At 43.1% G+C, this 13,360-nt stretch overlaps 2 protein-coding genes across 2 annotated transcripts; both read left to right on the top strand.

Moving 5' to 3' along the window:
* The first annotated feature begins 180 nt into the window (after window positions 1–180).
* mri1 (methylthioribose-1-phosphate isomerase 1) lies at window positions 181–7,739 on the top strand. The gene is made up of 6 exons (XM_058075864.2): window positions 181–618; window positions 3,371–3,594; window positions 4,369–4,538; window positions 4,614–4,790; window positions 4,866–5,090; window positions 6,899–7,739. The coding sequence occupies exons 1-6, from the start codon at window positions 487–489 to the stop codon at window positions 7,030–7,032; spliced, it is 1,062 nt and encodes a 353-aa protein (XP_057931847.1). The 5' UTR covers window positions 181–486; the 3' UTR covers window positions 7,033–7,739.
* Window positions 7,740–9,071: 1,332 nt separating this feature from the next.
* lg9h19orf53 (linkage group 9 C19orf53 homolog) lies at window positions 9,072–11,322 on the top strand. Its single transcript, XM_058073868.2, has 4 exons — window positions 9,072–9,235; window positions 10,061–10,116; window positions 10,462–10,639; window positions 10,784–11,322. The coding sequence occupies exons 1-3, from the start codon at window positions 9,145–9,147 to the stop codon at window positions 10,591–10,593; spliced, it is 279 nt and encodes a 92-aa protein (XP_057929851.2). The 5' UTR covers window positions 9,072–9,144; the 3' UTR covers window positions 10,594–10,639; window positions 10,784–11,322.
* Window positions 11,323–13,360: the final 2,038 nt, after the last annotated feature.

Below are 13,360 nucleotides of genomic sequence, written 5' to 3'. Positions count from 1 at the left end.
AAAACAACCATGACGAGCGCACACATAGTATACAGGAATAGTAAAGTTGAAAAGACACGATGCAAAGATACAAAAATACAAGAATTGTTCGAAATGCTTTGCTTTTATGCTAATAAGGGGCCGAATGTGACAAAGAGAGAAGGGGGGATGGGCAGAGGGAGCGTTGGGTGGGCGTGGCCAAAGGGGAGAGGACTTCCGGCTTGGTGGACACGTGGTTCCGTGTCTGTCTGCCTGTCAGCGTGTGAAGCGCTACAACCCTCTTCTCCTAAAACCTTCTCCTCCCTCCTTCTGGCGTCAACTTTATTCTTAGCAGCGACCTTCCCGTCAAACCAGCAAAGTGTGAGAGTCAAGGTGTGCGCGAGAGCACGCTCGCGCGCGTGTGAGTGTTAGTGTGTGTGACTGTGAAGTGTGACAGAGAAGCAGCTACCGGTCGGCCCGCGGTCTCCCCCCGCCCCCTCCCCAACATCCCGCCTCGTCGTGTCGGTCATGACGCTGGAATCGATCCGCTACCGGAGCGGGTCTCTGCAGATCCTCGACCAGCTGGTGCTGCCTCAGCAGACCGTCTACGATGACATCCGCTCCGTGCAGGACGCCTACGAGGCCATCAAGTCCATGAAGGTAAGATAAGGTAACGTAAGGTAAGTAAAACTGTCCACCCCCCTCACGTGCACGCCGGCTGCATGTGCGTCTCCTCCCGTCGAGCGTGCGCGACTCCTTTGTGCTCCCGCCACTGTCAGTGCACGCGCCACCCTCGGCCTGGATCTTTTGTTTTGATGCACCTGCAGCATCCTTCCATTTCTAACGCCAAATAAAAGACACCATGTGGACTTTCTTTGATTATGTGGCGTCTTGTGGAAGATCGAAAATGTTGCTATCAAACGGACCCTCCTCTTTCTCTGGGATCCTTTTTGATGAATTATTAATGTTCCTGCCAGGCTTTTGTTCCCTTTTTCCTCCTGTGCTGCACTCGGTGACACCTCCACTGTATTGTACATTCTTGAACGTTGTTGGACATATTGCCTCATTATTTCATGTGGCTCTTTTGTTTCAACATTTCAACTTGGTGTGTAGTATGAAGCAATGTGCTGTATGTGGAGAGGTGATGTCATGATGAGGATGTTTGATGGTAGACTTGATGGAAGACATGACTAACCCGTCCTTTCACAGCAATGATGTCACACTCATCTGCTTATGAGATAATAGTGGGAGATCTCATTTATTTTCACAAGATGAACTAAAAAGGTAGCTAATGTATTCATGTATAATGCATGTGTTAAATCAAAATCACATTAAAAATATATTTAGAAAATATTTAAGTTGTGCTTCTTTATCTGTCAAGAAATAAAGAAGATACAGTGAAGAAAATAAGTATTTGAACACCCTGCTATTTTGCTATTTCTCCCACTTAGAAATCATGGAGGGGTCTGAAATTTTCATCGTAGGTGCATGTCCACTGTGAGAGAGATAAACTAAAAAGAAAAATCCAGAAATCACAATGCATGATTTTTTAACAATTTATTTGTGTGATACAGCTGCAAATAAGTATTTGAACACCTGTGTATCATCTAGAATTCTGACCCTGAAAGACCTGTTAGTCTGCCCATTAGAAGTCCACCTGCACTCCATGTATCATCCTGAATCAGATGCACCTGTTTGAGGTCGTTAGCTGCATAAAGACACCTGTCCACCCCATACAATCAGTAAGACTTTAACTTGTAACATGGCGAAGACCAAAGAGCTGTCCAAAGACACCAGAGACAAAATTGTACACCTCCACAAGGCTGGAAAGGGCTACGGAGCAATTACCAAGCAGCTTGGTGAAAAAAGGTCCACTGTTGGAGCTATCATTAGAAAATGGAAGAAGCTAAACATGACGGTCAATCTCAATCGGAGTGGAGCCCCATGCAAGATATCACCTCGTGGGGTCTCAATGATTCTAAGAAAGGTGAGGAATCAGCCCAGAACTACACGACAGGACTTGGTCAATGACCTGAAAAGAGCTGGGACCACCGTTTCCAAGGTTACTGTAGGTAATACACTAAGACGTCATGATGTGAAATCATGCATGGCACGAAAGGTTCCCCTGCTTAAACCAGCACATGTCAAGGCCCGTCTTAAGTTTGCATATGACCATTTGGATGATACAGAGGAGTCATGGGAGAAAGTTTTATGGTCAGATGAGACCAAAATAGAACTTTTTGGTCATAATTCCAATAAGCGTGTTTGGAGGAAGAAGAATGAAGAGTACAATCCGAAGAACACCATCCCTACTGTGAAGCATGGGGGTGGTAGCATCATGCTTTGGGGGTGGTTTTCTGCACATGGGACAGGACGAGTGCACTGCATTAAAGAGAGGATGACTGGGGCCGTGTATTGTGAGATTTTGGGGAACAACCTCCTTCCCTCTGTCAGAGCATTGAAGATGGGTCGTGGCTGGGTCTTCCAACACGACAACGACCCGAAGCACACAGCCAGGAAAACCAAGGAGTGGCTCCGTAAGAAGCATATCAAGGTTCTAGCATGGCCCAGCCAGTCTCCAGACCTGAACCCAATCGAGAATCTTTGGAGGGAGCTCAAACTCCGTGTTTCTCAGTGACAGCCCAGAAACCTGACTGATCTAGAGAAGATCTGTGTGGAGGAGTGGGCCAAGATCCCTCCTGCAGTGTGTGCAAACCTGGTGAAAAACTACAGGAAACGTTTGACCTCTGTAATAGCAAACAAAGGCTACTGTACCAAATATTAACATTCATTTTCTCAGGTGTTCAAATACTTATTAGCAGCTGTATCACACAAATAAATTGTTAAAAAATCATGCATTGTGATTTCTGGATTTTTCTTTTTAGTTTATCTCTCTCACAGTGGACATGCACCTACGATGAAAATTTCAGACCCCTCCATGATTTCTAAGTGGGAGAAATAGCAAAATAGCAGGGTGTTCAAATACTTATTTTCTTCACTGTATATCTTAAGAAGTCAGGCAACATGATGATCTGCCTTGTAGTTTCCAAGAAATTCAGATGCAAAAGTCAATTTCATGAAGTTTCTCTACATGCATGCTTTTTGCCCACTTCCAATTCTGCACATAAAAACGGCTTTTGATGGTATGAATATACTGCAATGTACAGAGAGGCTTTCAGATAAAACTGCTTGCACGTTCTGACAAACTAGGCTTTATGCCTTATTTTGCATAAAGTTCCTTTATTAGTGACCTAAACCAAGACAAATGTCACCATCGACAAGAGACATGGCTAATGTGTACACATGTGTATTGTGTGTGGGGCGTGGCTTGCAGCAGGAAGTGGGCGGACTATACACATTGGATGGGATGTCCATGATGTTTTGCTAACCCTGGCCTGGCCCTCTCTACCAGGTTCGGGGGGCCCCAGCCATCGCCATCGTGGGCTGCCTCAGCTTGGCCGTGGAGTTACGAGCAGGTGCAGGCGGCGATGACCCAGTGACCTTCATCCGGGAGTCTCTGTGTCACCTGACCTCAGCCCGACCCACTGCTGTCAACATGGGCCGTGCTGCCCGCGAACTGATGGAGTTTGCGGAGAACGAGAGCATGGAGAAGAACTCTGAGCAGCTGAGAGAAAGGTGGGTTGCCGGGTTGATGCCGTATTTGTTCTGGTGCCTTTTGATGAAATGATACAAAGCGGAACCTTGGTTAACATCGTTAATCAATTTTTGCATTAAGAAATACTGTAAATCCAATTAATCCATTCCAGAAAAATGTGAACTCTCAGCCCAATTATAGTGCTTGTAAATGCTTACAAATGATGAAAGGGATAAATGAACATATCTTGTGTCACAAGATCTTGAAAGATTAAGGCGTGACGGGATTTCTCATTAAGGAAAACTGGGAACCGAGTTGATAATAAATAAATTTGTCACAATAAATGTAAATGAGCTCCATAATTTTGCCAGCCTCAGTACGTGTCTGTTTTCCTCATCTCTCAGGAAGTGAACCCTGTCCGTTGGCACGTTTGTTCTATAGAGTCCCTTCAGTCTACAGTCTATTTGTCTTGGTGGGTGGAGGCGGGGCTGCTTGCATGCACACAGAATGCAGAAGAGTGTAGCCTCACGAGAAGCAATGCAAGGTCACGGTAGAGATGAAATAGTAGAATTGAGTGTCTCATGACATCCCCACTAAGTTCCAAAGTAAAACTGAACTACAGGAAGTTGAATGAAGACCTGTGCTATTGCACTCTTTGGGCAGCATTGAAACAGGAGTTCAAAACATTCCAGGTCAGATCGTCCATCCCATTAGAAGTATTAAAAGGGAACATCAAAACATGAGAAAAATCAAGTGGAATTGAATGGACACATGCAGACCCCATGTGACCTCTGGTGTTGGTGTGCCCCCAACAGTGTAATAGCCTGGATCGAAGACATGCTGGAGCGAGACGTCAATGACAACAAGAAGATCGGCAACTATGGCGCCCAGCACATCCTTTCTGGCGTCCCGAGGGACTCCGTGACCATCCTCACGCACTGCAACACCGGCTCCCTCGCCACCGCTGGATACGGGACTGCACTGGGTAAGAGTCGGACCGGAAGGAAGGATCGGGACGCCATTGCTGGAGCTAAGCAGCAGTCTCTGTGTGCGTGTGTAGGAGTGGTACGAAGCCTCCACTCGTTGGGCAGGCTGAAGCGTGTCTACTGCACAGAAACCAGGCCGTACAACCAGGGCTCTCGACTAACGGCGTACGAGGCGGTAGCCGAGGGAATCCCCGCTACGCTCATCACCGACAGCATGGCGGCCCTCACCATGAGAGAGATGAACATCACAGGTTTGGTTCTTCTTTTTCACTTCCATCACGGTCAAGCCGGAACCACCTCATGTTCCATCATGGTTCTCCTTGCAGCTGTTGTGGTTGGAGCAGACAGGGTCGTTGCCAATGGCGACACAGCCAATAAAGTGGGAACATACCAGCTAGCCATTGCTGCCAAGCATCATGGTATACCATTCTATGTGGCGGCGCCCAGCACCTCATGCGACCTAAGTCTGGAGAGTGGCAGAGACATCATCATCGAAGTTCGCCCGCCTGAGGAACTCACCAGTATTAATGGCGTCACCATTGCTGCTCCAGGTGTGTGTGTGTGTGTGCATGTGCATGCACCTCAACAACATTGTTAAATGATGTTTATCATAAAGACTTTGAAAAACAGATTTTTATTTTTTCACATATTTCTTCTTGAATATTGATATATCAACTCAACCACAAAAATGAAATTTTTACTCATAATATTCCAAGTTTATTCTTGTAAAATTTCAACTTTTTCTGGTTAGAATGACTTCCTCCTAGTATTTTGACTTTATTCTTGTAAAACAGTTTTTTTTTTATTTTGCCACTATCTCAACTTTTTGTAAATTTATTTTTGGTAATTTGGACTATATTCACGTAATTTTTGTAACTTTCTGCAATCTCATTTTTATTAGTTTTGTTTCGCATAATACTACAACTTTAAAACATCTTTTACTTTTCATATTTCAACTTTTTGTGGGCGGCATGGCTCAGGTAGTAGAGTGGTCATCTCTGACCCTGAAGGTTGCATGTTTGATCCTCCGTCCTCCCATAAGCATCAGAACCCCAGTTGGTCCTGATGCTGCGTCATCAGTAAGTTAATGTGCTAACAGTGTCAAAGCGCTTTAAGTGCTTTGGAGATGGAAAAGTGCTATTCCAGTGAAAGACCATTTCTCATAACTTCCTGGTGAGATGACAGCTTTTTTGGCCTCCTATTTAGACTTTGGTCTTGTATAACTGCTGCCGGCGTTTCTATTTTTACTCGTTTTTCTTGTAAAATCACATTTTTATATTGTGACGTGAGCCAATAAAAAAAACAGCCCTTTGGCCACCCCTGATTTATAGACCTCCATCCTCCATGAAAAACTTTTTTTTTTTTATTTTCTGGAGCATATTATTTGTTTGTCATGCGGTGCTACTCTGCTACCTACAGCTAAATTCATTCATTTTCTACCGTTTATCCTCACAAGGGGTGCTGGAGCCTATCCCAGATGTCTTGAGGCTGGGTACACCTGTACACCCTGGACTAGTGGCCAGCCAATCCCAGGCCACATATAGACAAACAACCATTCCCACCCACATTCATACCTGTGGCCAATTAACCTAGCATGTTTTTGGAATGGGGGAGAAAACCGGAGTACCCCGAGAAAAGAACATGCAAACTCTTCAAAGAGGGATTTAACCCAGGTCTCCTAGCTGTGTGGCCTGCACGCTAACCACTCGGGCCAAGTTAAATGCAGGACGAGCCGGCGGGGGGGAGGTGGTGGAGACGGGGGGGGCACCTTTGTTGAGAACCTGTTATCTGCTGAGCTAGCAAGGAGAGCCCAACCATCGGCTGGAGCAAAACAACACTGACTGTGAAAGTCTTCACTGCCCCCCACTATTTGAGTAGCACTGTTTCATGGTGCTAAATCTTAAACATCATTGAGGGCCCCTTCTCTGGTTCATCTCTTGTACTGGAGGCGTGTCTGCAATAGAGGAACCTGATTTAGTTCCTTTGGCGAGTGCTGGGCTAAGTCACTGAGCTCTAATTACGTTTGTGGAGCATAGAAGTGCTCTAAAGTAATGAAAAAACACTTTTAATGGGCACACGGGTCCCTGCAGAACACCATGTGCACTTGAGTCTCTTACAGCTCCTTCTTGTCATTCTGTCGGCATGCTCTTCCTTTCTGGAATCACTTTTGGCTGGTTCAGAAGGGAAGCCATTATTGTTTTATGCCTAAACTCTCATCAGTCAGCTCTAGCTTGCCATAACATCCCAACAGCACATCCCACTTTGCACACAATGTTTAGCAAACGCTGCATATTTGCGAGGCGGGGGCGGGTTTTTCCTGCATTTTTCTTCCAATAATCCCCAGTGGTGATTTGTGCAGGTATTGAGGTGTGGAACCCAGCCTTCGACGTGACCCCCCACCAGATGATCACAGGAGGCATCATCACAGAGCTGGGGGTCTTCCTGCCCTCGGAGCTCCAAGCGGCCCTCACTGGCCGCCTCACTGCTCTCTAGAGCATCACCTGCTGGCGTCGGTGCGCCACTGCACCTTAACACACACACACACACACACTCTCACACACACTCACTCTCCATCATGATGTGGTTCCACGTTTTTCCTCACACACATCCCCAAACACACACTGCAGGGAGTCAAAGAAACGTGTGCAGCCACCTTCCACATTTTTTGTATGATTTTCCTAGAATTACTGTCACTAGACATTAGTGAACATGACGTCTTTTTAAAAAGCGACGGAAGCACATTTACAATCACAAATGAGGGGATTTGATTTGTACAAACAACTGACTTGACTGTTTTGGATTTATTTCAATGTTGGGCATCCGTTCAGCTATGCTGTCCACTTGTAAATACACGTGCCCTGCTGGTTGCGTGTACATAATGTACAAAATGTAGCCACTGCTATTTTCAATCATCATGTTATATTAACATTCATATTTGTGTTGCTGTCGACACGCTTGTAGGGGATCCATCCACATTTATAGCTGTAATACCAGTAGACCTGTCACGATAACTGGACCATAATTCTTCTGCAAGCTATTGCCTCTTTGTTGAATGAACCTAATGATAATATATGACACCATAATGCAGGTACACCATATCAAAAACAACTTTAATTTCTCAAGAGTATTAATTAACATTGTAATTGGATGGAATGTATGTATAACTAACAAATAAAGTCATAAGTCCTAAATTTACACAACGCCAAAGATCACATCAGTCCCCTTTTTCATTGTTGTCTCAGGCAATGCCAGTTACCTACATTTACAGGGAAGAAAAGTTGTACATTTTACAAAGTTGTAAAAATTCCTTTTTTCTTCTATGTGGCTAGTAATCTTTCATCTCATTTGAATGTCAATATATTTTAAATAAATTGAACAAATAAGAAAACAAAAATAATTTAAAGAAAAAAGACAGAAAACCCCAAATGAACACAAAACAAATATAATTTCATTCACATTGTGTCACAGTAATGTATTTTATAGAGGCCGGTGTGATGACTGGACTATCGTGACAGGCCTAAATACTTGCTGCTCCTGTGGCCACATTCTGAACTTGTGGAATCTCTTCCTGACGACACACACGGCTGTATTTATACCTTATGTCATGTTTACATCTCCATTATCTCTTACTTCATCATACCAACGCATAATACACTACTCACAAAAAGTTATGGATATTAATGTAGCTTCACACCAAAGTGTCCACTACTTCTTGTGAGTAGTGTATATGCAGTAGTGTAGTGATATATGTAACCGTGCTGATGTTCACAGTACAGCACTGCACTGGACACTCTGTAGAATAAAGAATTTAGAAAAGAGAATCATCAAAACAGCTTTAAATGACACACACACACACAGCGAGGGAAGGAATAGCTCATCCCAAAATGAACACATTTAGTGTGAAGGTGGTCAGTTAGCCATTGTGAAGCCAGGCGGAGTGAGACATTGCTACTTCACTCCCTCTTTACAGGCTCTAAAGGACTTCACTGTTAAAAAATTTTTTAGGTGTAATTATTCCAATGAGTGAAAAATATGACATTTATTTCACTGCAAACCCACCCAAGCGCCAAGTGTGCGCCACATGTGTGACATCATTTTTATAAGTCTGTTGACATAAATAATGCTGTAACTATCCAAAAGTGAATTTACACGAACGATGGTTAGGATATCAACAAAGAGTAAAAAGTAGTTTTGGTATTTATGTTGACATTATTTGTGTGGAGTAAACACCTGGAAATGACGAACGCGTAAAGTTGGATCGTTTCAACAAGGACTTAGGTCAAACTTTCTTCGTCGATCAGCTTGACTAATTAAAATCAGATATAGTCGTTTTTATAACTCCACTCCTTGTAGTCTTTTTAGTGCGCATTTCAAAGCAAACACTTTAACGAACACAAATACCTTTATATTTATATAATAACTTAAAGTCATAAGAGTGTTAAAACGGCACAGGGTTATAGAATAGAATCTCTCTTTTGGTTTGTATGTCGTTCATATCAACCAGGTTATATAGACCATGTTACATTTTCCGAACCAGTAGATGGCGGCCATTAAACCAAAAGAAGAAGAAGACGCATTCGGAGTGTTGTCTTCCGGTTTTCAAACATGGCGCAGGGTTCGCAGAAGTTTAAAGCTCAACGTCCCGGAACCACGAAGAAACACCAACAGAGCAAACAGAAGGGCCCAAAGAAAGGAGGTATGGATGTCATATTGTACATTTTATCTATTGTCCATGACAGAAAAAACAATGAATGCTCAAATAGCCTCAACACGTGGCCACGTTTCGTGTGACGTTTTTCTTCCAAGAGTCTTTCATTACAGAACAAAATCATGGATGTAACAGCTATTTGTAAAATGTGCTACACATACTGCCCATAACGTCCTTTACAATAACAATAGAAACAAAAGAATGTTAGAAATGCATTAATCAGAAACGAAAAAACTGAAACAAAAACATGTTTTTTCTATATTAGGATGACAGACTGACCTGTAGGTGGTGCTGTACCCTGCTTCGGAAACAGCAGATAAAATAATCACGGACCAAACACAAACGAGTGCCTCTGCGAGAGACGACTTACGGAGCTTTAATTTTGAAGACCTGACATTACCGGATACTGGAAGTGTTGCTCCGAAATGGGCAGCGTGTTGCGAATGAAGGAAACGTTCTTGTTTTTTTAATTCCTATTCATGCAAAGAAAATTAATTTTCCAAAAGTTACCTCTGATGTACAATATTATAGATACCCTGTGTGTTTGTGGTACGAATATTATTGTGTTGCACACGGCAGCGGTATTTGTTGTGACGTCATCAGTACGCGCCAGCAGCCAAGCGTATTCGTCATAGATGCGAATAAATCATTTTGGCTTTTATTTTCCATTCACGAAAAGAAAAATTCACAGCTGAGGAATAATTGCGTGACGTCATCGTTCTGCGTCTTCAGTCAAGCTATTTTTGAGCTATTTGATGGTGATGGTAGTGTTATGAATACATAATTATAATATTGTTTGACATTGTCTTAAAGGGAGGATCATTGCACCCAAGAAGGTTCAAGTGATTCAGCAACAAAAGTTGAAAAAGGTAAGATGTTTCACCAAAGCTGTGTTTTAAAAATAATAATAATTTAAAAAAGGTATATTAAGAACCGCCAACGTGCACGCATATTGACCCTTGTTTCAGTTTGGAGCGTAGCGCGACATATACGGTGGAACAATTGTTTTGTTACACCGCTGTTTTTGACAGATAATAATTTTTTATGCACTTCATATTCAAACCCAAGTTTTGTTTTCATATTATTATGATTATACTTTTTGGCACGGTTGCTCTAAGGATAAGCTATACATGTGTGAGTAGTTGAGTTTTAAAAAATGGTAAAATGAAAACTGGCACTGAAGCTATTTACCAGGCTAAACACCCTCCCCAAAGGGCCTGGAAATTGCCATCAGAAACAAGATTGAGCAGGACGTGACCCAGAAGGCGAGCTCATCCCTTCATAAGCCACTGAGCGTGGTCAAAGGTTCTGAGGGCAAAGCAAAGCCAGGAAGCAGCTCCAAATGAGGTTACCACTCCGCACCTCAGTGTGGAAGTACAATGGATGTTCGCGGTATGACATACAAGCCTTGTCTTAACACTGAGCACACACATCTTTGTATTTGATATCTTCAGCCCAAAAAACATTGATGACTGTGGCCATTTGTTTTGGTACAGAAATTTCTGGACTAATTTAAGAAATGCTTTTTCCTCACAGATGTACACTGATGGTTGAGTCATCTTTGGTTGGACTCCTTTTGTGGTGACATGCTAAAAGAATGCTAGAAGATGGAAGAGAGTGCAGCATATTGTAACAATTTTAGTAACGATCAGTTTACTAGGATAAATGTGATTTTATTCCCACCTAGTGGTGAACCCGGATCAGGACACCTGCAAGACACAGCCACAAGAATTGTTCATTGTATTAAGTCACCATCAAGGAAATAAAGTACTTTTATATGCAAAAATTAAAATGTACTTGAACGCAGTTCACTATTTTTCCGTATTATTAGTATCTAACAAGTGTCAGTAATCTACAAAATTATTATTGTTTTTATTAACCCTGTTCACTAATGTACAGCTCTAAAAATCATATTCAACGCAGTTCCGTAAAGAGCGTTGCATGAGCGTGTGTGTACCCCGCCTCGCACCCGAAGACAGCTGGGATAGTGGGGTAGGCTCCAGCATGCCTGTGACCCTTGTGAGGATAAGCGGTATAGAAAATGGATTGATGTGTGTGTGTGTGTGTATATATACATATGTGTATACACGTGTGTGTGTGTGTGTGTGTGTGTGTATATATACAGTGCATCCGGAAAGTATTCACAGCGCTTCACTTTTTCTACATTTTGTCATGTTACAGCCTCATTCCAAACTGAATTAAATTAATCTCTTACCTCAAAATTCTACACAAAATACTCCGTTATGACAATGTGAAAAAAGGTTTTTTTGACATGTTTTGAATTTATTAAAAATAGAAAACAAAAAAATCACATTTACATAAGTATTCACAGCCTTTGCTTAATACTTTGTTGATCCACCTTTGGCAGCAATTACAGCCTCAAGTCTTTTTGAATATGATCCCACAAGTTTAGCACACCTATCTTTAGGCAGTTTTGCCCATTCTTCTTTGCAATAAGTCTCAAGCTCCATCAGGTTGGATGGGAGACGTCTGTGCACAGCCATTTTCAGATCTCTCCAGAGATGTTCGATCGGATTCAAGTCTGGACTCTGGCTGGGCCACTCCAGGACATTCACGGAGTGGTTCTGAAGCCAATCTTTTGAGATCTTGGCTGTGTGCTAATGTCTACTGTCTATATGGTCAAGGTACATGACCAGTCTACTGAGGTCAATTTCATCGTTTTCGTTCGTTTTCATCCAGGATATCTCTATATATTGCTGCATTCATTTTTCCTTCTATCCTGACTAGTCTGCCAGTTCCTGCTGCTGAAAAACATCCCCACAGCATGATGCTGCCACCACCATGCTTCACTGTAGGGATGGTATTGGCCTGGTGATGAGCAGTGCCTGGTTTCCTCCAAACATGGCGCCTGGCATTCACACCAAAGAGTTCAATATTTGTCTCATCAGACCAGAGAATTTTGTTTTCTCATGGTCTGAGAGTCATTCAGGTGCTTTTTGGCAAATTCCAGACGGGCTGCCATGTTCCTTTTACTAAGGAGTGGCTTTCGTCTGGCCACTCTACCATACAGGCCTGATTGGTGGATTGCTGCAGAGATGGTTGTCCTTCTGGAAGGCTCTCCTCTCCACAGAGGAACGCTGGAGCTCTGACAGAGTGACCATCGGGGCCCTGGTCACCTCCCTGACTAAGGCCCTTCTTCCCCAATCGCTCAGTTTAGAAGGCCGGCCAGCTCTAGGAAGAGTCCTGGTGGTTCCAAACCCCTTCCATTTACGAACAATGGAGGCCACTGTGCTCATTGGGACCTTCAAAACAGCAGAAATGTTTCTGTATCCTTCCCCAGATTTGTGCCTCAAGACAATCCTGTCTTGCAGGTCTACAGACAGTTCTTTTGACTTCATGCTTGGTGTTTGTGCTCTGACATGCACAGTCAACTGTGGGACCTTAAATAGACAGGTGTGTGCCTTTCCGGATGCACTGTACATATGTGTATACACGTGTGTGTGTATATATATACAGTAAAGTCTCATTATATCGATATCGGTTATAACGAATTACTACTTATTACGATACTATTTTCATTTCCCGGCAAATTTCTAGTCTTTTATGATATAATTAGTTCCGTTAGTACGATACCCGGTTATTATGATAATCCGGTTACTATGATGCCCTTTTCATCTCCCGCCAGCCAATTTGGTCTGCTTATATCGATACAAAAGCAGCTTAAATCAATCTTTGCTTAAGGATTTCAATACCAAAAAAGAACACGGCGAACGGCTGCTTCCAGTCAACTTTATTTTTCACACTTCCACCACCAGAGCGCAGCACACACCACACTTCCTGGTTCACAGGTCATGCTCAACCCGCCCCACAAAGCTGGCCAAACACATGCCTGCAACAGAAGAACCAACTGACATAGCATACACACCTATTACAACGAAGACACAAGCGTACAAACACATGTATTTAATTGTGTTGTATTCAGATATCTTTTTATCGCTTGCAATAATCACTGTTTTTCATATGTACATGCTGGCGTTTGTGGTTCTGTTGCAGACATGTGTTTGGCCAGCTATGTGGGGCGGGTTGAGCATGACCTGTGAACCAGGAAGTGCGGGAATCGGTGTGTGTGCTGTGCTCTGGTGGTGGAAGTGT

The sequence above is a fragment of the Doryrhamphus excisus genome, linkage group LG9 (genome assembly GCF_037039965.1).
Source record: "Doryrhamphus excisus strain RoL-2023G ecotype Guam linkage group LG9, RoL_Dexc_Guam_v1.1, whole genome shotgun sequence".
NCBI lineage: Eukaryota > Metazoa > Chordata > Actinopteri > Syngnathiformes > Syngnathidae > Doryrhamphus > Doryrhamphus excisus.
Note: the sequence above shows the minus strand (reverse complement) of the source record. Positions and strands in the feature narration are given on the sequence as shown.